At 51.0% G+C, this 27,867-nt stretch overlaps 1 protein-coding gene across 1 annotated transcript; it reads left to right on the top strand.

The window, feature by feature from the left end:
* The first annotated feature begins 2,294 nt into the window (after nucleotides 1–2,294).
* LOC132399330 (high affinity cGMP-specific 3',5'-cyclic phosphodiesterase 9A-like) lies at nucleotides 2,295–22,294 on the top strand. Its single transcript, XM_059979613.1, has 12 exons — nucleotides 2,295–2,434; nucleotides 4,545–4,620; nucleotides 5,348–5,429; nucleotides 6,082–6,156; nucleotides 15,150–15,236; nucleotides 15,959–16,063; nucleotides 16,385–16,467; nucleotides 17,490–17,577; nucleotides 17,911–18,024; nucleotides 18,878–18,982; nucleotides 21,327–21,455; nucleotides 22,068–22,294. The coding sequence occupies exons 1-12, from the start codon at nucleotides 2,413–2,415 to the stop codon at nucleotides 22,200–22,202; spliced, it is 1,101 nt and encodes a 366-aa protein (XP_059835596.1). The 5' UTR covers nucleotides 2,295–2,412; the 3' UTR covers nucleotides 22,203–22,294.
* Nucleotides 22,295–27,867: the final 5,573 nt, after the last annotated feature.

Consider the following 27,867-nt stretch of genomic DNA (forward strand, 5'->3'; position numbering starts at 1 on the left):
CAGGGTTGTTCAGGAGACGCTTGGTGTTTTGACATTCATTAGTCACGGGATTGAGCTCCAGAGCCGCCAGCTGATACTGCAGTTTGATAAAACTCTGATTAAAACATACTGGAGTATTGTGTTCACTTCTGGTCGCCTCAATTTAGGAAGGATGTGGAAGCCAAGGGAATCTACCAGGATGCTGCCTGGATTAGACAGCCTGTCTTCTGAGGATAGATTGAGTGAACGAGGGCTTTTCTCTTTGGAGCAAAGGGGAATGAGACTTCACAGAGGGGTACGATATGATAAGTGGTATGTATGGAGTGGACAGCAGCTACTTTGTCTCGAATGTGCCGCCTGGTAGAGGCAGATACGACAGAGGTGGTTAATAGTCAATTAGACAGGTGCAGGAATGTGCGGACAATGGAGTGATGTGGGGAGAAGGAGTTGGGTGACATTAGTTTTAATAGTTTGGCACAATATGATGGGTGGAAGAACCTTTTCCAGTGTGGTACTGTTATCCTTGGCTCCAAGGGGATCTTTCCAATCACCTCTGGTCTCCCTGCCAGAGTCAAACACTCTCGTCCTGGGAAACATTCTGGTAAACCACTCCCGTGTCCTCTCACAAGCTCCGGGAATGTATTTCCCTGAACTGCACCAAGGCATTTCAGGCTGGAATAACTAAGCCCCATGTCCTCACGCCTGGGGAGGGGGTGTGGTGGGTCGGGACTTAGAAAAACCTGTGCGCCCCCTCTCCAGCCTGTTCGAAGACAGGAGCAGCGGAGGGAGAGGGAGAGGGAGATCGTTCAGCTGAATGGCCCTGACACAGAAGCAGAGAAAACTGCGATTTGGCCCCATGACCCAATGAACACTCGCCAGAGGTCCAAAAGCAGTTCCAGGGGCTCTGCCCTATCCATGCACCCACCTCCCCAGGACTGAACCCTAGAACACATGACCCATGGGTGATGAGGCAGACCAGCACAGAGATGACAGTCGTGACTGCCTCTTCCCTCCTCCTCTCCCCCTCTTCCCTGCTCCTCTCCCCGTCCTCCTCTTCCCCTCCCATCCTCTCCCCTCTTTTCCCACCTCTCCTCCCTCTTCCCCTTTTCCTCCTCTCTCTTCCTCATCCTCCTCCCTTCCTTACACTCTCCCCTCATTCCCCTCTCCATCCCCCCTCCCCTCCCCCATCTTCTTCTGCTCCGCCCTTCCCCCCTCCCCCCCCCATTCCAGGTGATCTTCAGCCACTTATCCAGTCCGTCCGACGTCCGGGACCTCTTGTGTGCCGCTGCTGGGCTTCTCAGGTCAGTCGGGCCGCTTGGCGCAGCGACTAACTCCCCGCTCCTCAGTCAGAGGGTGGCACGTTCGAATCCGTACGTCTTAGCACCGAGGTCCGTGCTGGGGGAGGAGTAGTGAGGTGGGGAGTGCTACGGGAGGCGGGGTGTGGAGGGAGCGCTGTGGGACCGACCGCTAAGAGGGAGTACTGTGGGAGGGAGTTTTATGGAAAGCTGAGGGCTGTGGGAGGGCATTCAGTGGGTGAGGGGGGAGTGTCTGGGGGAGGAGATTCAGTCGGTGGGGGGAGTGTTCAGCAAAGAGACGGATATTAATTATGAAATATTTGTTTCATAGTTCTCCATATAAGGTTGTTGTTACATCATCAGGGCTCTCAGGTAAACAATTTTTAAATGTTAAATTCTTCCTTGGATCAGGCCCTCACTGGCGTTTTGCACATCACTCTATCCCCGTCGCTTCTCGGGCCGTAGTCCTGGTTCAGACATGTGCACCCACGGACAAGACAGCTGACGCACACCTCTACTTCCTCCGGAGGTTTGAGAAATTCAACGTGCCACTGTTGACCTTGACGATTTTTATCAATGCGTAAAGGAAAGCTTCCTGTCCCGGTGCATCAGGGCTCGATACGGCAACTGCTCTGCCCGTGACCGCAAGGAGTTACAGAGAGTTGGACACAGGTGCGCACATCGCAGGCACCAACTTCCCTTCCAAGGACTCTGTTTACACTTCCCTCTGCCTTGGTAAAGCAGCCAGAATAATCCATGACCCATCCATCCCCAGACATTCTGTCTCCTCCCCTCTCCCATCGGGCAGAAGATACAAAAGCCTGAAAGCATGTACCACCGGGCTCAAAGACAGGTTCTACCTCACTGTCATAAGATTATTGAACAGTCCCCTAGTGCAATACGATGGACACTTGACCTCACAAACTACCTTGTACCTTGCCGTCTGCCTGACTGCGCTTCCTGGGCAATTGTAACTGTTATTGTTTTACCCTTGCACTATGTCGATGCACTGATGTGAGGAAACGATCTGTGTGGACAGAATGTAACATCACTGTACCTCGGCACTTGTGACAATAACAAGCTGATTTATTGATTTCACTCACAGACAGAGAGGTCCTCCTACAGAAATTCTGCACTGATGTCACCGTCCAGCTCTCCAGGTACTGGATTGAGAACAGCGGAAAGCGGGAACGTGATTACCGGCGCTCTCTGTCCCCTTCATCGCTGACGGTCCCCGTTGCTGCTGGTGGCCAGGCCCACAAGACCACAAGACAGAGAATTCTGCTCCGCTATCCCATCATGGCTGATTTATTTTCCCTCTCAACTCCATGGACATCAGGAGACTGGAGAGACCAGATAGTCTGAGACTGTTTACCCTGGAGCAGTGGAAGCTGAGGGGGTGACCTAGCAGAGGTCTATAGGATTTGTGGGAAACATGTAGGGGAGACAGTTTTACCTTGTTAATGGATCCCCAAGCATGATAAAATGGACTCCTGACCTCACAATCTACCTCATCGTAGCCCTTGTCTTCCTGCACTGCACTTTCTCCGTGACTGTAACACTTTATTCTGCATTTTCTTGTTTTTCATTTTTAATGTTTTTTTCATGTATGGGTATCAAAACAAGGGGGCAGAGGGTGGAGGGGTAAAGTCCCTCTGAGGGGTAATTACTTTCAGACAGGACATTAAAATTATCCTTACACAGAGAGGGGTTCATTATCTGGAACGGTCTGTCAGAGAACATCTTCTGTTCTGTGTATTCTCCCTGAACCTCCCCTCATCCCTCAACACATCTTCAGGCCGTGTAGGTCTTTGACGCAAAATGACAACTCTCACCGTGCATATCAATGATTTGTTGTTACATGTGACAAATAAAGCCAATCTTTAATCTTAATCTTTTTGCACTACACCCCCCCCCAAATTCTCAGAAAATTCCCTATATCCTCTCTCTCCTCACTGCCTCCCTCCCTCCCCCTCTGCAGGACGAAATCGAGAGGGATATTCTGAATAAGCTGGCTGTCTTGGAGAGACGGCTGGAGAGTGAATGATGTTTGTCCACCCCTACACCTCCGACCATGGTCTCCATCCCCTTCCTGGGGAACGTGGCATTTCCACAGAAATGTCATGCAGCTAGCCCCTCCTACCTCAATCCCTATCTATTATTGCACTCTCTAATGCTGGGATTTAAGGAAACGTTCTTGAACGTACTTGACTAACTCTTTCCCAACCAGCCCTTTTCACAGTATGGGAGCCCCAGTCAGTAGATGGAGAATACAGGTGAGAGGCAATGCCGAGGCAAGGTAATGGGTCCTACACAGATTACAGAGGAGGAGCTGTTTGCTGTCTGAAGCAAATTGTGGTGGATAAATCCACAGAACCTTGTGTTTTTTGCAACAGTCTGCAATCTCACTCCAAATTTGCTCTTCTGAATCCCAGGGATTATTGAGTGGTCGGTGACGGAGGCAGATACACTACTAGTGAAATTAAAGAGACTACTAGATAGGTATATGGAGGAATTTAAGGTGGCGTTATATGGGAGGCAGGGTTTAAGGGTCAGCACAACATTGTGGGCCGAAGGGCCTGTACTGTGCTGTACTATTCTATATTCTATATAATCCCATTAAAGTGGTCATAACTTTCTTATTCCTCAGTTCTACCCATAAAGTCTCCGTGGACGAACATTCCAGTCTGTTCTGACTGATCACTGCCGTGGCATTTTCCCTGACCAGTAATGCCACCCCAGCCCTTTCATCACCTCCCCCCCCACCCCGGTCAGTCTGACTCGTCTAAAACAATGGATCCCCGAAATACTGAGCTGCCAGCCCTGCCTCTCCCCCCACAACCAAATCTCAAAGATGGCTAAAATGTCATAATTCCCCGTGCTGATCCGTGCCTTAAGCTCGGCCGCCTTTCCTACAACACTCCTTGCACTGAAACACGCGCAGCTCAGAGCACCAGTCCCACCAGGCTCAACCTTTTGATTCGTGACTTTGCAACATCTTTCTTCACAACATTTGCGATTAGTAATTTCGTGATTAGTAAGGGTGTTAAAGGTTACGGGGGGAAGGCGAGAGAACGGGGTTGAGAGGGATAGTAAATCAGCTGTGACCGAATGGCGGATCGGGTCAGCCCACACGCCGACGCTCCGGTTCGATCGCTCCCCGTGATCGTTGCCCTCCCCCGTGGGTGTCCTCAGCACAGGCTGATCCCAGGATCCCACGGACCCGGAAGACGAGGCGGTTAATCGGGAATGGCTTGGATTGTGTTGCAGTGGAGAGCGGGAGGAGAGCCGAGATCGCCAAGTGTCAGGGGGAGATCGAGAGGCTGCGGGAAGAGCTTGCCAAGAGGTAGGAGGTACACAAGAGGCCAGCCTCCGTCCGATCCATGTCCTCAGGGTGAATTCTTCCCTCTCTTTGGGCCGGATCAGCATTTATCGGCTCCCTGTCGCCTCCCTCAAAGGTGGGGCTGAGTCGCCCCTTCGAACCTCCGCAGACCACGGTACTGTGGGGAGAGAGGGAGTCCCAGGGTTCAGACCCGGCGACGGTGAAGGAATGGCACACAGATTTCCGAGTGGGAGTAGAGGAGGGGGCAAACTGTCCCCACAGACATAAAGCTGCCCTCATCCTTCTGGGTAGTAAGAGGTGGGGACGTAGATACTGTCCGAGTCGCCCGGGCGACTAACAGCAGAGTGTTCTGTAGACGCTGCACACTGCAGCCGTGGTGGGCCAGTGGCCAAGGGTGAGGGGGAGGTGTTTAGGTTGGGTAGGTGCGGAGCTGATTGAACGGCCTACCCTGTTCTGGACGGTAATGAGCTCCTCGAGAGGTGATGGACAACCGTGGGTCACCAGCGTCCAAAAAAATAACCTCGACAGAATTTTCTCAGCAACTCTGAGAACACCCTGGAAATGCGGGGCGAGGTCGTCAGTGTTGGACAGAGGGAAGGGGACACACGGGGGGAGGGGCTGAGGATCAGGGTGAGTGGACCCTAGTCGTCGAGCAGCATTGTGAAGGGTCGTGGGATTGGGGTGAGGAATGAATGCTGAACGCTGATCTCTCTGTCTCTCTCTCCCTCAGATCCCTCTGGATTTGTGACTCCCCGTGTCCCCCTGCCAGCAGAAGGCTCACCCCTCGCCGTGATGTTCCCTCATATCCCAAGGTAAGAAGCCCCTCTCCCAATGTCTTCAGTCACTCCCCCTTGTCTCTGTGACCTTCTCCAGCACCGAGAACTCTCCTTGTCTATGTAAACTCCTCCTACCCCTCCACCCCTCCCCATCTCTATACCCCTTCCAGCCCCCACACACCTCCCAGTCTTTGAAACCCCTCCAGCTCCTATACCCCTCTCTGTTTCTGTGAACTGCTCTTCCTGCCAGCCCGCCCCTCACTGAGTGGGGATCGCAACACTGTGGAGGGGCTGTGAGGAGGGAGCGTGGGCTGTGGGAGGGGTGGTTAGGAGGGTGAAACGCGCTGCAGGAGGGGCACTGAGGGGGAAAGCTCACACTTTCTCCAGACGAGACGTTAATCCAAGGCCCGGTCTGTGCGTATTAAAGTCCCACAGTCACAAATGGGGAGTCTGGGATGGGTGGGGGAGTGTTTCTCTCTGGGGTCCCAGAATGCTGTTTATGAGATCTTACTGAGCGGTGTTTCTGACTGCATAGACATAGGTATGTGCTTCTGTGAAGAGGCGCCAGGCCAGGGGAGGGGTGTGTGGTTTGGTGGGGCGGAGGTTTAAGACACGCATGTGGCTCTGACGTGGAGATGTTGCCCTCATACACTGACCTCCTGTTCCTCCTTGTGCCTCTCCCTGCCAGTACACCCTCTCTCCAGAGACCATCGAGGCACTGAAGAAGCCAACCTTCGACATCCGGCAGTGGGCTCCCAATGAGGTAGGCATCGGTAATTTCAGAGGCGGAGCTTCTGAGCACAGCAAGAGTCCATCACCGGGCCATGAGGTGCAGTTCCTCATCGAGTCCCACTCCATGGGGGATTGCCTGTTTGAACACAATGTTATTGTACTTGGCCAACTCTGCTTGGAATTTTTACTGGCTTGTTATTGTCACGTGCACTGAGATACAGTGAAAAGTTTGCATTGCATACGGTTCATACAGATCAGATCACTACACAGTGCATTGAGCCGGATCGAGGCAAAACAATAGCAACGCAGAATAAAGTGTAGAAGCTACCAAATGAGTGCAGTGCAGGAATACGAAGAAGTGCAACATCATAATGAGGGAGATTGTGAATACAAAAGTCCATCTTATCACATAAAAAGTCCATTCTAGAGTCTGAAAATCATAAGATAGAAATTGTCCTTGAGCTTGGTGGTGTTTGCTTTCAGGGTTTTGTACCTTCTGTCTGATGAAAGAGGAAATGTCCGGGATGGGTGTGGTCTTTGATTCTGCTGTCACCTCTCCCTGTCCCAATCTATGAAATGTACACAACCTGTCACCTCTCTTCCCCAGTCTCTCAAATGTACACAACCTGTCACCTCTCTTCCCCAGTCTCTCAAATGTACACAATCTGTCACCCCTCTTCCCCAGTCCCTCAAATGTACACAACCTGTCACCTCTCTTCCCCAGTCCCTCAAATGTACACAACCTGTCACCTTTCCCTGCCCCAGTCTCTCAAATGTACACAACCTGTCACCTCTCTTCCCCAGTCTCTCAAATGTACACAATCTGTCACCCCTCTTCCCCAGTCCCTCAAATGTACACAACCTGTCACCTCTCTTCCCCAGTCCCTCAAATGTACACAACCTGTCACCTTTCCCTGCCCCAGTCTCTCAAATGTACACAATCTGTCACCCCTCTTCCCCAGTCTCTCAAATGTACACAATCTGTCACTTCTCTTCCCCAGTCCCTCAAATGTACACGACCTGTCACCTTTCCCTGCCCCAGTCTCTCAAATGTACACAACCTGTCACCTCTCTTCCCCAGTCTCTCAAATGTACACAACCTGTCACCTCTCTTCCCCAGTCTCTCAAATGTACACAACCAGTCACCTCTCTTCCCCAGTCTCTCAAATGTACACAACCTGTCACCTCTCTTCCCCAGTCTCTCAAATGTACACAACCTGTCATCTCTCTTCCCCAGTCTCTCAAATGTACACAACCTGTCATCTCTCTTCCCCAGTCTCTCAAATGTACACAACCTGTCAGCTCTCCCTGTCCCAATCTATGAAATGTATACAGCCTGTCACCTCTTTTCCCGTCTCTCAAATGTACACAACCAGTCACCCCTCTCTGCCCCAGTCTCTCACATGTACACAACCTGTCACCTCTCTTCCCCAGTCTCTCAAATGTACACAACCTGTCACCTCTCTTCCCCAGTCTCTCAAATGTACACAACCTGTCACCTCTCCCTGCCCCAGTCTCTCAAATGTACACAACCTGTCACCTCTCTTCCCCAGTCTCTCAAATGTACACAACCTGTCACCTCTCTTCCCCAGTCCCTCAAATGTACACAACCTGTCACCTCTCTTCCCCAGTCTCTCAAATGTATACAATCTGTCACCTCTCTTCCCCAGTCTCTCAAATGCACACAATCCATCACCTCTCCCTGCCCCAGTCTCTCAAATGTATACAACGTCACCTCTCTTCCCCAGTCTCTCAGCACAACCCATGACATCTCTCCCCCCCTCAGTCCATCAAATGCACACAACCTGCCATCTCCCTTTTTCCCCAGTCTCTCAAATGCACAAAACCTCTCTCCCCAGTCACTCAATCCTGTCTTTCTCTCACCCCTCCCCAATCACTCGTTTTCATCAATTTCTCTCTCCCTCCTTCTCTTTCTCTTTTTCAATTCTGTTGTGTTCTCTATCTCCCTCCCCTCCCCAATTCCCTCACTCACTGCAGCTCTCTCCCTTCTCTCCCACCCTCTCTCTATCTATTGCTTCAGTCACATGCTAACTTTCTCCCAAATATTCATCACTCTTTTTTCCATTCCCTGTCTCTCTCTTTCTTGTCATTTCAATTTCTTCAATCTTTCTCCATTCTCTCATTCCCTGCATCTTATTCTCCACAGCTTTGCTGCATTCTCTCTTTCTGTCTGTCTGTCGGGAAGCGGCCTGGTCGAGGGATGTTCCTGGTGTGAAAAGTGTTTGTCTTTGGCTCGAGAGATTCTGCCAGATTTGGCAGTTGGATAGTGCAATCAAAAATTGATTAGCAGTTGATTGGTAATCAAGATTTGAATTGCTTGGAGTCAGCAGAAAACAGCTGATTGGACAATCGAGGTCAGGTGACCTTGCAGCTCACAAAGCTCAAGCAAATAAAAGGAGGGAGCGCTGTAGTGGAGTGGCCTGGTTGAGGGAAGTGCTGGCCTTTGGTGAGGAGGTTGAGGGAGGAGACATGACCTCTAAGCTGATTCAGTGTGCTATGTGCATGATGTGGGAGGTCAGGGACACTGATGGTGCCCCTGGATGCTACAGCTGTGGAAGGTGTGTCCAGATTCAGCTTCTGAAGGAGCATGTTGCAACACTGAAGAAAGACCTGGATGACCTCAGGTTTATCAGTGAAAATGAGAGTTTTCTGGGCAGGACCTACAGTGAGGTTGTTACACTGAGGATACTGGAAGAGAGAAAGGGAGTGATGATGAGGAAGGAAAGGATGCTTGAAGTACAGAAGACCCCAGGGGATGTACCTCTTGTAAACAGGTTTACCCTCTTGGAAGCTGTCAGGACAAGATACTGCCAGTCTGAGAGGTGGACAGGTCTGTGAGCTGAAAATTGGTGCAGAAGCAGAGCTGAGGAGTCAGACATCAGGAAGAGCTGTGGTGGTAGGGGACTCTATAGTAAGAGATATGGAAAGGGGTTTCTGTGGCAACAGGTGAGGTTTAAGGATGGTGTGTTGCCTCCCTGGTGCTAGGATCCAGGGCATCACGGACTGATTGCAGGGAATCCTCAAGGGTGAAGGTGAACAGCCAGAAATGGTAGTGCATGTTGGCACAAATGACATTGGGAAGAAGGGGAAGGACATTCTGCAGTGGGACTTCAGAGAACTCGGAAGAAGGCTGAAAATCAGGACTTCCAGGGTGGTTATCTCTGGTTTGCTTCCAGTTCCTCATGCTGGAGAGGGCAGGAACAAGGAGATAATGGTTCTGAATGTGTGGATGAGGAACTGGTGCAGGAAGCAAGGATTTACTACATTCTTGGACCACTGGGATCTGTTTTGGGGTAGGGATGAATTGTACAAAAGGGATGGGTTGCACCTTAATAGGCGGGGGACCAGCATTCTGGCAGACAGATTTGCCACTGCAACATGGATGTGTTTAAACTAAGTAATGGGGGGGGGGGAGGGGATGAACTGGAAATATAAGGATGGAGTTAAAGGGAAAGTGAAAATAAAAGTTAAAAAGGACGACAGAATCAATGGAGTAGAAAGCTCAAGAAGAGATCATACAGTATGGCCAAGTGAAATAGGAATTGATATGAAAGGAGAGGGGAGTACTGAATTAAAAGTGTTATATATGAATGCACAAAGTATAAGGAATAAAGTAAAAGCGCTTGAGGCTCAGTTGGAAATTGGTAAGTACAATGTTGTGGGAATAACAGAGACATGGCTTCAAGCAGACAGGGCCTGAGAAATGAATATTCAAGGATATACATCTTATCAAAAGGACAGACTGACTGGCAGAGGGGGTGGGGTGGTTCTGTTGGTGAGGAATGTTATTCAGTCCCTTGCAAGAAGGGATATAGAATCTGGGGATGTAGAGTCAGTATGGATAGAACTGAGAAATTCTAAGGGTAGAAAGACCCTAATGGGAGTTATCTACAGGCCCCCAAACAGCAGTCTGGATGTAGGGTGTAAGTTGAATGAAGAGTTAAAATTGGCATGTCGCAAAGGTAATGATACAGTTGTCATGGGGGATTTCAACATGCAGGTAGACTGGGAGAATCAGAATGGTACTGGACCCCAAGAAAGGGAGTTTGTGGAGTGCCTCCGAGATGAATTCTTTGAACAGCTTGTACTGGAGCCTACCAGGGAGAAGGCAATTCTAGATTTAGTGTCATGCAATGAACCGGATTTGATCAGGGACCTCGAGGTAAAGGAACCATTAGGAGGTAGTGACCATAATGATATGTTTTAACCTACAATTTGAGAAGAAGGGAAAATCAATGTCAGTATTACAGTTGAACAAAGGGAACTATGGAGCTATGAGGGAGGAGCTGGCCAAAGTTCAATGGAACAATACCCTAGCAGGGAAGACAGTGGAACAACAATGGTAGGTATTTCTGAGAATGCAGAAGGTGCAGGATCAGTTCATTCCAAAGAGGAAGAAAGATCCTAAAGGGAGTAAGGGGCAGCCATGGCTGACAAGGGAAGTAAAGGGCAGTATAAAAATAAAAGTATAACATAGCAAAGATGAGCGGGAAACTGGAGGACTGGGAAGCTTTTAAAGAGCAACAGAAGATAACAAAAGGCAATATGCCAAGAAAAAATGAGGTACAAAGGTAAACTAACCAAGAATATAAAGGAGGATAGTAAAAGCTGGTTTTGCTATGTGAATTGCTAATAAATAGTTAAGACCAAAGTTAGGCCATTGAAGACAGAAATTGTTGAATTTATTATGGGGAAACAAGGAAATGGCAGATGAGTTGAACAGGTACTTTGGATCTGTCTTCACTAAGGAAGACAAACAATCTCCCGGATGTAATAGTGACCAAAAGAACTAGGATAAAGGATGAATTGAAGGAAATTTGTATTAAGCAAGAAACTGTTGGATAGACTGAGTCTGAAGGCTGATAAGTCCCCGGGACCTGATGGTCTGCATCCCAGGGTATTTAAAGAGGTGGCTCTAGAAATTGTGGATGCATTGGTAATCATTTTACAATGCTCTATAGATTTAGGAACAGTTCCTGCTGATTGGAGGGTGGCTAATCTTGTCCCACTTTTCAAGAAAGGAGGGAGAGAGAAACAGGTAATTATAGACCTGTTAGCCTGATGTCAGTGATGGGAAAGATGCTGGAGTCAATTATAAAAGAGGAAATTACGACACATTTGGACAGCAGAAGGATCAGTCCAAGCCAGCATGGATTTATGAAGGGACAATCATGCTTGACTAATCTTCTGGAGATTTTTTGAGGATGTAACTATGAAAATGGACAAGGGAGAGCCAGTGGATGTATTGTACCTGGATTTCCAGAAAGCTTTTGATAAAGTCCCACATAGGAGATTAGTGGGCAAAATTAGGGCACATGGTATTGGGGGCAGAGTACTGACATGGATTGAAAATTGGCTGGCTGACAGGAAACAAAGAGTAGTGATTAACGGGTCCCTTTCGGAACGGCAGGCTGTGACCAGTGGGGTACCGCAAGGTTTGGTGCTAGGACTGCAGCTGTTTAAAGTATACATTAATGATTTAGATGAAGAGGTTAAAAGTAACATTAGCAAATTTGTTGATGACAAAGCTGGGTGGCACTGTGAAATGTCAGGAGGATGTTATGAGAATGCAGGGTGACTTGGACAGGTTGGGTGAGTGGGTAAAATGTATGGCAGATGCAGTTTAATGTGGATAATTGTGAGGTTATCCACTTTGGTGGCAAGACCAGGAAGGCAGATTACTATCTAAATGGAGTCGAGTTAGGAAAAGGGGAAGTACAATGAGATCTCGGTGTTCTTGTATGTCAGTCAATGAAAGCAAGCATGTAGGTACAGCAGGCAGTGAAGAAAGCTAATGGCATGCTGGCCTTTATAACAAGAGGAATTGAGTATAGGAGTAGAGGTCCTTCTGCAGCTGTACAGGGCCCTGGTGAGACCCCACCTGGAGTAATGTGTGCAGTTTGAGGAAGGACATTCTTGCTATTGAGGGTGTGCAGCGTAGGTTCACAAGGTTAATTTCCGGAATGGCGGGACTGTCATATGTTGAAAGATTAGAGCGACTGGGCTTGTATACACTGGAATTCAGAAGGATGAGGGGGATCTGATTGAAACATAAGATTATTAAGGGATTGGACATGCTGGAGGCAGGAAGCATGTTCCCGCTGATGGGTGAGTGCAGAACTAGAGGCCACAGTTTAAGAATAAGGGGTAGGCTATTTAGAACAGAGATGCGGAAAAACTTTTTCACCCAGAGAGTGGTGGATATGTGGAATGCTCTGCCCCAGAAGGCAGTGGATGCCAAGTCTTTGGATGCATTCAAGAGAGAGTTAGATACTGGGGTCAAGGGATATGGGGAGAGGGCAGGAACAGGGTACTGATTGTGTATGATCAACCATGATCACAGTGAATAGAAACATAAAAAATGGGTGCAGGAGTAGGACATTCAGCCCTTCAAGCCTGCACTGCCATTCAGTATGATCATGGCTAATCATCCAACTCAGAACCCTGTACCTGCTTTCTCTCCATACCCCTGATCCCACAAGCCACAAGGACCAAATCTAACTTCTTGAATATAGCCAATAAACCAGCCTCAACTGTTTCCTGTGGCGAGAATTCCACAGATTCACCACTCTCTGAAGAAGTTTTCCCTCATCTCGGTCCTAAAAGGCCTTTATCCTTAAACTGTGACCCCTCGTTCTGGACTTTCCCAACATCAGAAACCATCTTCCTGCATCTAGCCTGTCCAATCGCTTTAGAATTTTAAACATTTCAATAAGATCCCCCCTCAGTCTTCTAAATTCCAGTGAGTATAAGCCTAGTCGATCCACTTTTTTCACATGAAAGTCCTGTCATCCCAGGAATCAATCTGGTGAACCTTCTCTGTACTCCCTCTATGGCAAGAATGTCTTTCCTCAGATTAGGGGACCAAAACTGCACACAATATTCTAGGTGCAGTCTCACCAAGGCCTTGTATAACTGCAGTAGAACCTCCCTGCTCCTGTACTCAAATCCTTTTGCTATGAATGCCAACATACCATTTGCCTTTTTCACCGCCTGCTGTACCTGCATGCCCACCTTCAATGACTGGTGTACAATGACAACCAGGTCTCGTTGCATCTCCCCTTTTCCTAATCGGCCACCATTCAGATAATCTGTTTTCCTGTTCTTGCAACCAAAGTGGATAACCTCACATTTATCTGCATTAAATTGCATCTGCCATGAATTTGCCCACTCACCTAACCTATCCAAGTCACCCTGCATCCTCTCAGCATCCTCCTCACAGCTAACACCGCCACCCAGCTTTGTATCAACTGCAAACTTGGAGATGCTGCATTTAATTCCCTCATCTAAATCATTAATATATATTGTAAACAACTGGGGTCCCGTCACTGAGCTTTGCAGTACCCCACGAGTCACTGCCTGCCATTCTGAAAAGGTCCCGTTTACTCCCACTCTTTGCTTCCTGTCTGCCAATCAATTCTCTATCCACATCAATACCATACCCCCAATACCATGTACTTTAAGTTTGCACACTAATCTCCTGTGTGGGACCTTGTCAAAAGCCTTTTGAAAATCTAAAAATACCACATCCACTGGCTCTCCCCTATCCACTCTACTAGTTACATCTTCAAAAAATTCTATAGGATTCGTCAGATATGATTTTCCTTTCACAAATCTATGCTGACTTTGTCCGATGATTTCACTTCTTTCCAAATGTGCCGTTATCACATCTTTGATAACCGACTCTAGCATTTTCCCCACCACCGATGTCAGACTAACCAGTCTATATTTCCCCGGTTTCTCTCCCTCCTTTTTTAAAAAGTGGGGTTACATTAGCCACCCTCCAATCCTCAGGAACTAATCCAGAATCTAAGGAGTTTTGAAAAATTATCACTAGTGCATCCATTATTTCTTGGGCTACTTCCTTAATAACTCTGGGATGCAGACCATCTGGCCCTGGGGATTTATCTGCCTTTAATCCCTTCAATTTACCTAACACCACTTCCCTACTAACATGCATTTCCCTCAGTTCCTCCATCTCACTAGACCCTCGGTCCCTTACTATTTCTGGAAGATTATTTATGTCCTCCTTAGTGAAGACAGAACCAAAGTAGTTATTCAATTGGTCTGCCATGTCTTTGTTCCCTATAATCAATTCACCTGTTTCTGACTGTAAAGGACCTACATTTGTCTTGACCAATTTTTTTCTTTTCACGTATCTATAAAAGCTTTTACAGTCAGTTTTTATGTTCCCTCCCAGCTTTCTCTCATAATCTTTTTTCCCTTTGTCCTCCTCTGCTGGTCTCTGAATTTCTCCCAGTCCTCAGATGTGCCGCTTTTTTTATTTTGCTAATTTATATGTTTCTTCTTTGGACTTGATACTATCCCTAATTTCCCTTGTCAGCCACAGGTGCACTACATTCCCTGGTTTATTATTTTGCCAAACTGGGACGAACAATTGTTGTAGTTCATCCATGCAATCTTTAAATGCTTGCCATTGCATATCCACAGTCAACCCTTTAAGTATCATTTGCCAGTCAATCATAACTAATTCACGTCTCATACCTTCAAAGTTACCCATTCAGTTCAGAACATTTGTTTCTGAATTAACTATGTCACTCTCCATCTTAATGAAGAATTCCACCATATTATGGTCACTCTTACCCAAGGGGCCTCGCACGACAAGATTGCTAACTAACCCTTCCTCATTGCTCAATACCCAATCTAGAATGGCCTACCAATCTCCAGTTGGTTTCTCGACATGTTGGTTCAACATGAATGGCGGTGCTGGCTAGAGGGGCCGAATGGCCTACTCCCGTATCTACTGTCTATTGTCTGTCTGTCTCTCTATCACACTCTCGTTTGCATCCTCAGATCTTCAGTCATGCCATTCCTCCCCACCCCCTCTCAAGCAGACAGTCCCAGACCACAACAGCTTCCCCCAGGAAATGCCGGCTCCAACCCCGGTGGGTTATGTTGGGGAGGAGGAGGACTGGGGAGAAGAGGGAAGATTGAGGGTGGGATGGGGGTCTGGATCTGGATGTGTTTCTGCTCTCCCCACAGATGCTGAGTTGTATCGAGTACATGTTCCACAGTCTGGGCCTGGTCAACCAGTTTAACATCAATGCCATCACTCTGAAGCGATGGCTGGTAGGTATCCTCTCCTCATCCACCCCTCCCAGGAACCATTCAGACCCAATCCCCATCCCAAACCCTTCCTGTCTACCTGGCTAATGCCCCTCCCTGTCTGCTACACCTCCCTCATCTCACTCCTCATCTTTCTCCTGATTCATCTCTCTCTCCCTCTCTCCTTTCCCCATCCATCTCTCTGTGAAAGAGTTGGGGGAGTGGGGCAGGGCTCTCGATTATTATATATCTCTCTACTCTTCTCTGATCTCCCTTAATTTTTCTCTCTAATGCCTCTCCCTCTATTTTTCTCTCTTTCTTCTTCCCTACATCTTCATCTGCATCCTTCCCCTTACCCTTCCAGACGTAATGAGATGGGATGGCGATGCGTGCCAGAGGGGGTCACAGAGATGGGAAGGGGTGCAGAGGCCGGCGGGGCTGACAGAGATGGAGGGACTAATGGGGTTGAAGGGGGTTACAGGGATGGGAGATGGGGAGGGGTTAATTGGTTCTGTTCGATGAGGTTGAACCCAGTGACGGAACAGAGGGATCCTCCCCTGATCCCACCACAAACCGCTCCCATCCCGCTCGTTGTTGTTGGACAGAGGGAGGGTAGTTAGGGGCTGAGGAGGGGAGGATACACAGCCCCTGATGGAGGGATTGGACAAGAATGAGGCCGGAGCACCAGCAGGATCCTGATGGACCGAAGGGTCTGTAACTGTCTGCACCCTCTCTCTGTGCCACAGCTGAGCGTCCAGGAGAACTACAGGGAGAATCCGTTCCACAACTTCCGCCACTCCTTCTGCGTCACCCAGATGATGCATGGCATGATCCAACTGTGTGGGCTGCAGGTGGGTGTATGGGAGCACGTTCTGACCATCCTGTCTGTACTAGCCCTCTGTAACGATCACTTCGGTCCAGTTCACTCCTGCGGAGTAGCACTCCTTCCCCACCGCACGCTCCTCATTGCCCCTTCCTCCTCACCACCCCTCCACCACACTCCCTCCTCACTGTCCCTCCCACAGCACTCCCTCCTCACACTCCCCCCCTGATTTGGAGGTGTTGGAGAGATGTTGGGGGGAGAGTGCCTCAGTTGGCTGATGTGTTGTGGTGGGAAAGGGTGAGGTGTGAGCCCAGACATACACTGACCCCGTCCTCCCTCGTCATCTCAGGCCCGGCTGAAACCCATCGAGATCTTGATCCTGATGACCTCCGCTGTCTGCCATGACCTGGATCACCCCGGGCTCAACAACACGTGAGTCTGAGTGCCCGGCCCCAGGGGTCACTCCGAGCTGGTATTCCCACTCCAACGCCGGCCTTGATCCCGATTCCCCCGTCTCCCAACAACAGCTCCAGTGAGCACACCAAATGCTCCTCACACATCAACCTTTTCATTCTCGGAATCATCCTCATAAACCTCCTCTGGAACCTCTCCAGTGGCGGCTTATCCTTCCGTAGCTAAAGGGCCCAAAACTGCTCACAGCGCTCCAAGTGCGGTCTGGCCGATGTTTTATAAAACCTCAGCATTCCCTCATTGCTTTTATAGTCTAGTTTGCTGAAAATGAATGCTAATATTCCGATTGCCTTCCTGACTTCCGACTTAACCTGCAAGTTAACCTTCACAGAACCCTCACAAGGATTCCCAAGTCCCTTTGCACTTCCAATTGCTGAATTCGCTCCCAATTTCAAAATTCGTCTGTGCCTTTATTTCTTCTACCAAAATATGCGGCTGTGCACAATGCTACACTCTTCCATCTGGTATTTCTTTGCCCATTCTCCTAATCTGTCTAGTCCTTCTGCAGTCACCCTGCTTCCTCAACAGTACGTGCTCCTCCACCTATCTTCGTATGGTCTGCAAACGTGGCCACAAAGCCAACAATCCCATCATCCCGATAATTGACACTACGTGATGCCGAGCTTGCTGCGGAGGAGAGATGCGGGAGGGGGCCGCAGGAGTGGGAACAAGCTCACTTCGAAGATTACGGGGTGGGAAGCTCTCGGGATGGGAATGGGAGGGGGTAAGGGTGATCCAACATCTTCCAGATTTCCACAGACATCGCAGGATATTTCAGGGAGTGACTGATCCTTCAAAGATACTGAAATAGTCCAAACACTGAAAACCAACAGGCCGTAGACAAGGAAGAACCAGACAAGGCTTGCTACAAAAATTGGTCTGACAAGGTAGCAATGGCACAGGAGATGGGACATTATGTTACAGCTGTAGAAGTCATTGGGGAGACCACACTTGGAGGTTTGAGTGCATTTCTGGTCGTCCAGCTATAGGAAGGATATCATGAAGCTGGAGAAGATGGAGGAAAGTTCTGCTCGAGAACATCTTCCCAACAACACGGTGACCAACACTGATGTTGGGGGGGGGGGTGTGCTTGTGTCGGTGACGGTGGGGAGGGTTGTGTCCGTTACGGAGGGAGGGTTGTGTCCGTGATGGTGGTGGGGGGTTGTGTCCGTGACGGTGGGGGGGTGGGGAGGGCTGTGTCCGTGATGGATCTGGCTGAGTCTACGACCCTCTGCAGCCTCTTGTGGTCCATGTGTTGGAGCCTCCACACCGGGTGGCAATGCTACCAGTCCGAATGCTCTGTTACAGGGAGAGCTGGTGGGTGGGGGGGGAGGGGGGGGGGAGGGGGGGGGGTGAGCCACGTGTTTGTACGAGAGGGGCTCTGACCTTCTCCCTTGCCCCCAGGGGATGATGGAGCTGATCTTGGCCACAGACATGGCGAGACACGGGGACATCATGGATGCGTTTGCACAATGCCTCAACGTGTTCGACGACCAGAACCAGGAACACGTCCGACTGGTCAGTACCGAGACCCCAGGGCACTCTGGACAGCTGAAGGCAGAGAGGAGGGGGCACAAAGACAGCGAGGGGTGTAGGGGTCAGAGGGGCTCATAAAGATGGGATGGGTAGAGGAACTGGAGGGTGGAAGGAGTGGCAGAGATGGAAAGGTGTGTCAGGGTTAGAGGGCTCACAGAGACCAGGAGTGTGTTGGAACTGGAAGGAATCACAGAGACAGGGAGGGGTGTAAGGGGCGGAGTGGGCCACAGAGACAGGGAGGGGTGTAAGGGGCGGAGTGGGCCACAGAGACGGGGAGGTGTGTAGAATCCAGCGGCAGGGAGGGGGGTGATATGGAGGCAGGGAATGTAGGGGTCATAGGCAGTGATAGAGATGGGGATACACACTCAATGTTCTTGTTAATTGGAATAGGTTCATTATTGTCACATACAGAGATACAGTGAAACGCACACTGTTCATACAGATCAGATCATTACACAGTGCATTCAGCTGGAATAAGGTCAGACAATAACCGAACGCAGAATAGAGTGTCACAGCTACAAGGAGGGTGCCGTGCAGGTAGACAATAAGGTGCACGGCCTTGACCTGGATTGTGAGGTCGAGTCCATTCATTGTACGAGAGGTCAACTCAAGAGTCTGATATCTGAAGGGTGGAATCTGTTTGAGCCTGGTGGGACGTGTCTCTCGAGGAAGCTTTACCTTCCCCAGGGGTGTGGCGGGAAGGTTTGACGATGAGGGACTGTCTGGGGCCAGACATCACTGTGTTAACAAGTTGGGCAGAGGGGTGGGAATGGGCTACCCGCGACTTGTCGACTTCTCCGCAGCTCACTAACACCCTCGTCCTCCCTGTCGACAGCTGGAACAAGTACTGATCAAATGCTGTGACACCTCCAACGAGGTGCGGCCCACCCAGGTCTCTGAGCCCTGGCTCGACTGTTTGTTACAGGAGTACTTCATGCAGGTGGGTGGTGGCGGGAAGGAGTGAGGCAGGAGCACCTCGCTGTGAGGAGGGAGTGTCGCATTCAGTAAGGGGCAGTGAGGAGGAGAGTGTCGTGGGAGGGCAGAGGGATGGGAGAGTTGTGGTCAGGAGGGAGCATCAGAATAGTGGTGGTGAGGAGGGAGCGCTGTGGGGGGCAATGAGGAGGGAGCAATGTGGAGGGCAATGAGGGAGGGGCAGTGAGGAGGGAGCTCTGAGGGAGGGGCAGTGAGGACGGAGCGCTGTGGGGGAGCAATGAGGAGGTAATGCTGTGGGAGGAGTGGTGAGGAGGGAGCGCTGTGAGAGGAGCGGTGAAGAGGGAGCGCTGTGGGAGGAGCGGTGAGGAGGGAGCGCTGTGGGAGGAGCGGTGAGGAGGGAGTGCTGTGGGAGGTGGTGATGAGGGAGCGCTGTCGGAGGAGTGGTGAGGAGGGAGCGCTGTGGGAGGAGTGGTGAGGAGGGAGCGCTGTGGGAGGAGCGGTGAGGAGGGAGTGCTGTGGGAGTGGAGAGGAGGGAGCGCTGTGGGAGGAGTGGTGAGGAGGGAGTGCTGTGGGAGGAGCGGTGAGGAGGGAGTGCTGTGGGAGGAGTGGTGAAGAGGGAGTGCTGTGGGAGGAGTGGTGAGGAGGGAGCGCTGTGGGAGGGGCTGTGAGGAGGGAGTGCTGTGGGAGGGGCTGTGAGGAGGGAGTGCTGTGGGAGGAGTGGTGAGGAGGGAGCGCTGTGGGAGGAGTGGTGAGGAGGGAGCGCTGTGTGAGGAGCGGTGATGAGGTAATGCTGTGGGAGGAGCGGTGAGGAGGGAGTGCTGTGGGAGGAGTGATGAGGAGGGAGCGCTGAGGGAGGAGTGGTGAGCAGGGAGCGCTGTGGGAGGAGCAGTGGAGGGAGTGCTGTGGGAGGAGTGGAGGGAGCGCTATGGGAGGAGTGGTGAGGAGGTAATGCTGTGGGAGGAGCGGTGGAGAGGGAGCGCTGTGGGAGGAGCGGTGAGGAGGGAGCGCTGTGGGAGGAGTGGTGAGGAGGGAGCGCCGTGGGAGAAGTGGTGAGGAGGGAGTGCTGAGGGAGGAGTGGTGAGGAGGGAGTGCTGTGGGAGGAGTGGTGAGGAGGGAGCGCTGAGGGAGGAGTGGTGAGCAGGGAGCGCTGTGGGAGGAGCGGTGAGGAGGTAATGCTGTGGGAGGAGCGGTGAAGAGGTAATGCTGTGGGAGGAGTGGTGAGGAGGGAGCGCTGAGGGAGGAGTGGTGAGCAGGGAGCGCTGTGGGAGGAGCGGTGAGGAGGTAATGCTGTGGGAGGAGCGGTGAGGAGGGTGCTGTGGGAGGGTGGTGAGGAGGGAGCGCTGTGGGAGGAGCGGTGAGGAGGGAGCGCTGTGGGAGGGCGGTGAAGAGGGAGTGCTGTGGGAGGGCGGTGAGGAGGTAATGCTGTGGGAGGAGCGGTGAAGAGGTAATGCTGTGGGAGGAGTGGTGAGGGGGGAGTGCTGTGGGAGGAGTGGTGAGGGGGGAGTGCTGTGGGAGGAGTGGTGAGGAGGGAGTGCTGTGGGAGGAGCGGTGAGGAGGGAGCGCTGTGGGAGGAGCGGTGAGGGGGGAGTGCTGTGGGAGGAGTGGTGTGGAGGGAGTGCTGAGGGAGGAGCGGTGAGGAGGGAGCGCTGTGGGAGGAGTGGTGAGGAGGGAGTGCTGTGGGAGGAGTGGTGTGGTTGGAGCGCTGTGGGAGGAGTGGTGAGGAGGGAGTGCTGTGGGAGGAGTGGTGTGGAGGGAGCGCTGTGGGAGGAGTGGTGAGTAGGGAGCACTGTGGGAGGAGCGGTGAGGAGGGAGCGCTGTGGGAGGAGTGGTGAGGAAGGAGCGCTGTGGGAGGAGTGGTGAGGGGGGAGTGCTGTGGGAGGAGTGGTGAGGGGGGAGTGCTGTGGGAGGAGTGGTGAGGAGGGAGCGCTGTGGGAGGAGCGGTGAGGAGGGAGCGCTGTGGGAGGAGTGGTGAGGGGGGAGTGCTGTGGGAGGAGTGGTGAGGGGGGAGTGCTGTGGGAGGAGTGGTGAGGGGGGAGTGCTGTGGGAGGAGTGGTGAGGGGGGAGTGCTGTGGGAGGAGTGGTGAGGGGGGAGTGCTGTGGGAGGAGCGGTGAGGAAGGAGCGCTGTGGGAGGAGTGGTGAGGGGGGAGTGCTGTGGGAGGAGTGGTGAGTAGGGAGCACTGTGGGAGGAGTGGTGAGGAGGGAGCGCTGTGGGAGGAGTGGTGAGGAGGGAGTGCTGTGGGAGGAGCGGTGAGGAGGGTGCTGTGGGAGGAGCGGTGAGGAGGGAAGGGATGCCTCGCTGTCAGGGGAGGTTCGGTCTCTATCACGGCTGATGCAGTTGGACCTGTTCCAGGGAGACCGGGAGAAGTCGGAGGGTTTACCAGTGTCGCCCTTCATGGACCGGGACCGGGTGTGGAAATCTCACACACAGAGAGCATTCATCACTTCCACCCTCATGCCCATGCTCGAGTCCTTGACCAAGGTAACGGGGGTCAGAGTGGGGGGGGGGGAGAATTCACTAGGGGAGGGAACAAGTAATTGGGCTCATACTGAGTGGGGAGGAGGAAGGGAGCAGGTCTTCACCCTCTCTGCATCCCATCCCCTGCCGCTCCTACCCTTCCCTCTTGAGGCTCACTCTCTTGACGATGTACTCAGTGGAAGGGACGGTTCTGCCATGGTGGAGTGGAGCTGTCTGAGGTTACAGTCCTCTGCTGCCTCTTGTGATCCACCATAACAGGTAGTGATTCAGCCAGTCAGAATGTTCTCCACCATACATCTATTAAAAACTGTTGAGTCTTTGGTGAGATACCAAATCTCTTCAAAATACAAACAGTGGGAATGCCTTCAAGATAAGAAGCAACACCCCTCTTTCTCTCTGTGACACCCCTCTCGCCCCTACCCCCACCCAATCTCCATGAACTCCCTGTCGCCCCTACACCCCTCCCCCTCTCTGAAACCCCGAGCTCGAATTCCTGGGAATATTATCAGGAGATACATTGTGATTGCGATAGGATGACCGGGAATGCCAACAGAGGGGAACGTGAGTCCGAATCTGCTCCCAGGATGTGACGGGACGTTGTCTCCTCTCTTCCAGCTCTTCCCCCAGCTGGAGGAGGTGATGCTGCAACCCCTCAGGCTGGCGAGGGATCGTTACCAGCAGCTCGGAGAGGGGGAGATGGCGAGACTGGAGGTGCCCTCGGAGCCCACCGTGGCATCAGTCTCCATCTGACGGGACAGTGGCATTTTCCTCTCTTGGGGGTGGGGGTGGGTTGGAGGTTTGGGTAAGGGGGATGGGATAGAGATGGGCAGAGCACACTCTCTCTCTCTCACAAACACTCTCACTCCCACTCACACTCACACCCCCAGTCACTCACACTCCCAGGGCACAGCATTGTACAGACTAACTCTTTCCAGATCCTTTTGAACATCAATACTAAGCAATCTCCCACAACTTAACAAATACTTTGCTCTCTGTTCTGTGCTTTAGTGGATGTCTCCAAACATCTCCACATAATAATCTCTCATCTGTGTCCTCACCCACTCTCAGCACGCCCTCTCCTCTCGAAGCTCTGAATATCCTCCCTCCCCCAGTGGCGCTGGAGCACAAGGCTTTACAGTACCAGCGACCTGGGTTCAATTCCCAGAGCTGTCTCTGAGGAGTTTGCATGTTCTCCCCATGAACCTGTGGGTTTCCTCCCACAGGCCAAAGCCCTACCAGGTAGGTGAATTGCTGGTTGTAAGTTTTCCTGTGATCAGTCGAGGGTTAAATCGGGGGTGCTGGGTGTTGTGGCTTTAAGGGGCAGAAGGGCCTATTCCGAGCTGTGCCTCAATAAGTCAATAAAAACTCCCCATCTCAGCCAGTCTAATCAGGTCAGTGACCTGTCAGCAGTCCTTACCATGAATTACCGTAAATATCCTGAAAAACTTGCCCCAGATACTGAAAATATTGTGTGAATGCACATAACCCAGTATAATAAATATCAGTGACAAGCCTCACTGGCTCCCGTATTGTCAATCAGCCTCAGATACGGAAAAAGAGAAATACCATAGAATTTACGAAATGCTGTTTGTGGTGACTGCAAACAACCAAGGTGCAAAAGAAGACACACTGTACAAATAAAAAATAATCCTGACTAAAGGAGTTGTAAAGAGTCCTTGAAACGTGAGTCTGTAGCTCAAAGAATCAGCTCAGTGTGGAGGAGAGTGAAGTTATCCACACTGGTTCAGGAGTTGATGGTTGCAGGGGATTAACTATTCCTGAACTTGGTGTTGTGGGATCTAACCAGTCTCACTGTCAAAATATTATGGACCTTCTGCACCAGCTACTGTGAAGATTGTGAACACAACACTATAAATATTGAGCACATGTGATATGAGATGTAAATATTGGAAGAGAAATGCCCTGAACTGTAAATATCGTGAGCAAGCTGCAGTGATAAAGGGTTTAAGATAGTGCTGGTGAACACAGACAATTTGCTGGCTGCAAACAAAATTACTAATTTTATTAATCACACTTTTTCTCTAAACCGATCACTGTAATCAATAGCCTATAACTTCCCCTTCACAGCTGAGCATCAGAACTCCCTATATGGAATTTTTGTGGTGTGAACTGAGATTAGACAGTGCAGCACACCTGTGACGTGGTGTATATGGTCTGAATTGAGGTGGCAGGGCCCAGGCCCAGGCCCAAGAGGGGGGACCGAGTTCATGCTCATCAATTTAAGCGCTGGGCCAGATTGGAAAGGTTAGGTACAGGAAGATGGGAAAGGTCAGGTACTGAGGCAATGGCTCCTGGGACCAAGAGCATATCAAAGTGGCAAAAGCGCAAAAAATAACCCACTGTTTTGGCCGATTTAAACTCCGGGCCAGATTGAACACTAAAGGTGTTGGGTGAGTGTTCAGCTCGCTGCTCGGTGAGGGTCACTTGTCTCTGCAGTGAACTGAGATTGCAACCTGCAATTAACGGCCTGGATCGACTGTGACCGGCTTCATGACTGTGGACTCACTTCTGTAACTTCAGTTCTGGGTGACATTTCCTTACTTTTATAAGTCTCCAGTCTGATACACAGTCATCCACCGTCACTCTGCCTCCTACCATTGAGAGATTCACCAACTCTCTGAGCACACAGCTCCAAGTACCACAAATCCTGTGACGGCACAGACAGATAACCTTGAATATTGGAAAATGCTACAGAATGCTGAGAATATCAGAGACATTTATAGTAAGACTGTAAAGATTGAAAGACTCTGCTGGTCTTTAACAGAACAGTCTTTTGCAGAATTCTGAAATGAGAGTTGCAAGGGGACTTGGGAGTCCTCGTGCAGGTTTCCCCGAAGATTAATTTGCAGGTTGAGTCAGTGGTAAGGAAGGCAAGTGCAATGTCAGCATTCTTTTCGAGAGGATTAGAACATACAAGCATAGATGTAATGTTGAGACTTTATAAGACATCAGTCAGTCTGCATTTGGAACATTGTGAGCAGTTTTGGGTCCTGTATCTAAGAAACGATATGCAGGTATTTGCGAGGGTCCAGAGGAATTGTACAAGAATTACCTTGGGCACAAAAGGGTTAATCTATGAGAGGGAGTTGCTATTTTTAGCCCTGTACTGCTGAAGTTTAAGAGAATGGTGCTGGATAAGGGTTGTGTGGGATCTCTTTAAAACCTCCTGAAAGCCCTAGAGAGGCCCGAATCAGGAGATGTGGTGAGGATGTTTCCAATACTGGAGAGACCAGAACCAGAGAGCATAGCCAAGTCAGGTTCTGTTTAATGGCTGCCTGCAAGTAGACAAACGCCAAGGTTGTATACTGTATACAGACTTCGATAATACATGTGCTCTGAACTTTGATTAGATCACGGTGCTGAACCCAAAATAGATCATCTGAGATGTTGACACTCAGGAACCAGAGGGTATTTACCATTTGCACCCTCAGTGAGGCCTGGGTGTGTGTGTTTGCCAGAGTTTAAGGAAAGCACTTGTTCATTGAAGATTAAGTTATTCTGGAAAGGGTGCAGGCTGGAATGAGCCAATGTGACAAGAGTCAGCAGAAAGACTTGTACAGAAGTCGGAGCTTGCTGACACCAAGTTATAAGTATATTTATAACTTACTTCTAAGATGATAACAGGACCCATGTGAACACAATTTCACTTCCCCCAGGAAGAGATGGTCAATGTGGAAGAGGGCAGAACCCAAATCTCAAACCTCACAAACTCCTTCTCTGTGAACTCCACTGGCACCTTCATTCCTCCATCTGTGACTCGACACCCCTATCCTTAGACCCCTGACAATCTCTGACCCTCTCCAGCCCCAACAACCTCCACTCCTCCCTGTCTCTGAGACCCTTCCAGCCCCTGCACCTTTCACCGCCTCTGTGACTCCTTCCTTTCCAGACACTTTCCCCATTTTCTACGGAATTACATGACCTGCCTGGTTACTGGGGGCTCAGAGCTGGGAGGGTCACCGGGGACAGGATACGGACTTTGTCCTGCTTATTCTACTTGTGTATCAGAGGGATTCGCTGTGGGCGGAAAGATGGTGGGCCACTCTCCATCCCCACCCAGAGCCTGAAAATGTCTGCTCTCAGATGTCCAGAATTACAGGAGGGCAGGGATTTCTGCTGCCCCCTGAAGAACTGGAGGTCAGAGTCTGGTCTGAACTCACGATGTCTGTACCAACTTCTCCCCCTCTGGACCCAACATCATGAGGGTGAATGGAAAGTGTGGCTTAGTTTCATCATCCATATCCTCCTTGTCTGAGAGAGACACGTCCTCCCTCCCTGATCCACCCATCATCTTCTACCCACTGCCTACCCTTGTCTGAGAGACACGTCGTCCCTCCCTGATCCACCCATCATCTTCTAGTCACTGCCTACCCTTGTCTGAGAGACACGTCGTCCCTCCCTGATCCACCCATCATCTTCTACCCACTGCCTACCCTTGTCTGAGAGACACGTCCTCCCTCCCTGATCCACCCATCATCTACTACCCACTGCCTACCCTTGTCTAATAGAGACACGTCGTCCCTCCCTGATCCACCCATCATCTTCTAGTCACTGCCTACCCTTGTCTGAGAGAGACATGTCCTCCCTCCCTGATCCACCCATCATCTTCTAGTCACTGCCTACCCTTGTCTGAGAGAGACACGTCGTCCCTCCCTGATCCACCCATCATCTTCTAGCCACTGCCTACCCTTGTCTAATAGAGACACGTCGTCCCTCCCTGATCCACCCATCATCTTCTACCCACTGCCTACCCTTGTCTGAGAGAGACACGTCGTCCCTCCCTGATCCACCCATCATCTACTACCCACTGCCTACCCTTGTCTGAGAGAGACACGTCGTCCCTCCCTGATCCACCCATCATCTACTACCCACTGCCTACCCTTGTCTGAGAGACACGTCGTCCCTCCCTGATCCACCCATCATCTACTACCCACTGCCTACCCTTGTCTGAGAGACACGTCCTCCCTCCCTGATCCACCCATCATCTTCTAGCCATTGCCTACCCTTGTCTGAGAGACACGTCGTCCCTCCCTGATCCACCCATCATCTTCTAGTCACTGCCTACCCTTGTCTGAGAGACACGTCCTCCCTCCCTGATCCACCCATCATCTTCTACCCACTGCCTACCCTTGTCTGAGAGACACGTCGTCCCTCCCTGATCCACCCACCATCTTCTAGTCACTGCCTACCCTGGTCTGAGAGACACGTCGTCCCTCCCTGATCCACCCATCATCTACTACCCACTGCCTACCCTTGTCTGAGAGAGACACGTCGTCCCTCCCTGATCCACCCATCATCTTCTAGTCACTGCCTACCCTTGTCTGAGAGACACGTCCTCCCTCCCTGATCCACCCATCATCTTCTAGCCACTGCCTACCCTTGTCTGAGAGACACGTCGTCCCTCCCTGATCCACCCATCATCTTCTAGTCACTGCCTACCCTTGTCTGAGAGACACGTCCTCCCTCCCTGATCCACCCATCATCTTCTACCCACTGCCTACCCTTGTCTGAGAGACACGTCCTCCCTCCCTGATCCACCCATCATCTTCTAGTCAATGCCTACCCTTGTCTGATAGAGACACGTCCTCCCTCCCTGATCCTCCCATCATCTTCTAGTCACTGCCTACCCTTGTCTGAGAGAGACACGTCGTCCCTCCCTGATCCACCCATCATCTTCTAGCCACTGCCTACCCTTGTCTGAGAGAGACACGTCCTCCCTCCCTGATCCACCCATCATCTTCTAGTCACTGCCTACCCTTGTCTGAGAGAGACACGTCCTCCCTCCCTGATCCACCCATCATCTTCTAGTCACTGCCTACCCTTGTCTGAGAGACACGTCGTCCCTCCCTGATCCACCCATCATCTTCTAGCCACTGCCTACCCTGGTCTGAGAAGCACAGAGGGCCCACGGGGACCAGTGCTAATCCTGTCGTGACGAAGGGTCTCCGCCCGAAACATTGACTGCTCGTTTCAACGGATGCTGCCCGACCTGATGAGTTATCCAGCTTTTTTGTAAGTGCTGTCCCTGTGCTGGCCAGTGTTTGTGATAAAATAATTTGGATGACCCTTCCTATCTCTGTATGTAGTGAGATCCAGATGGTGTCCAGACAATGTCTGATCAGTAGACAGCACCCCACACATCTCCTGTGACTGTCTCCCACAGGAGTCTCACCACCATCCCCTGTCACTCAGTGGTGTTCTCTTCACTCAGATCCTCCCTCCCTCCTCATCCTAGGGGGTTGTGCCATCATCACTGACCAGGAACTCAACCAGACCAACCGCAGAAACACTGTGGCTACAGGGGCAGGTCAGAGACTGGATGAACCACGGAGAGTGACATTGACAGGGTTCGGGAATGTAATGGGACACTTCCCACCTCCCTGGGTGGAGTTAC

Source organism: Hypanus sabinus, chromosome 1 (genome assembly GCF_030144855.1).
Source record: "Hypanus sabinus isolate sHypSab1 chromosome 1, sHypSab1.hap1, whole genome shotgun sequence".
Classification (NCBI taxonomy): Eukaryota; Metazoa; Chordata; class Chondrichthyes; order Myliobatiformes; family Dasyatidae; genus Hypanus; species Hypanus sabinus.

Bases quoted from the DNA above. Each gene is read 5' to 3' on its own strand.
- LOC132399330 (XM_059979613.1), top strand. From the start codon at position 2,413: ATGTCACCGTCCAGCTCTCCAG. The intron at 16,468-17,489 runs GTGAGTCTGAGT...CTGGTCGTCCAG, and splicing joins CACCCCGGGCTCAACAACAC to CTATAGGAAGGATATCATGA. The intron at 17,578-17,910 runs GTTGGGGGGGGG...CCTTGCCCCCAG, and splicing joins ACACGGTGACCAACACTGAT to GGGATGATGGAGCTGATCTT.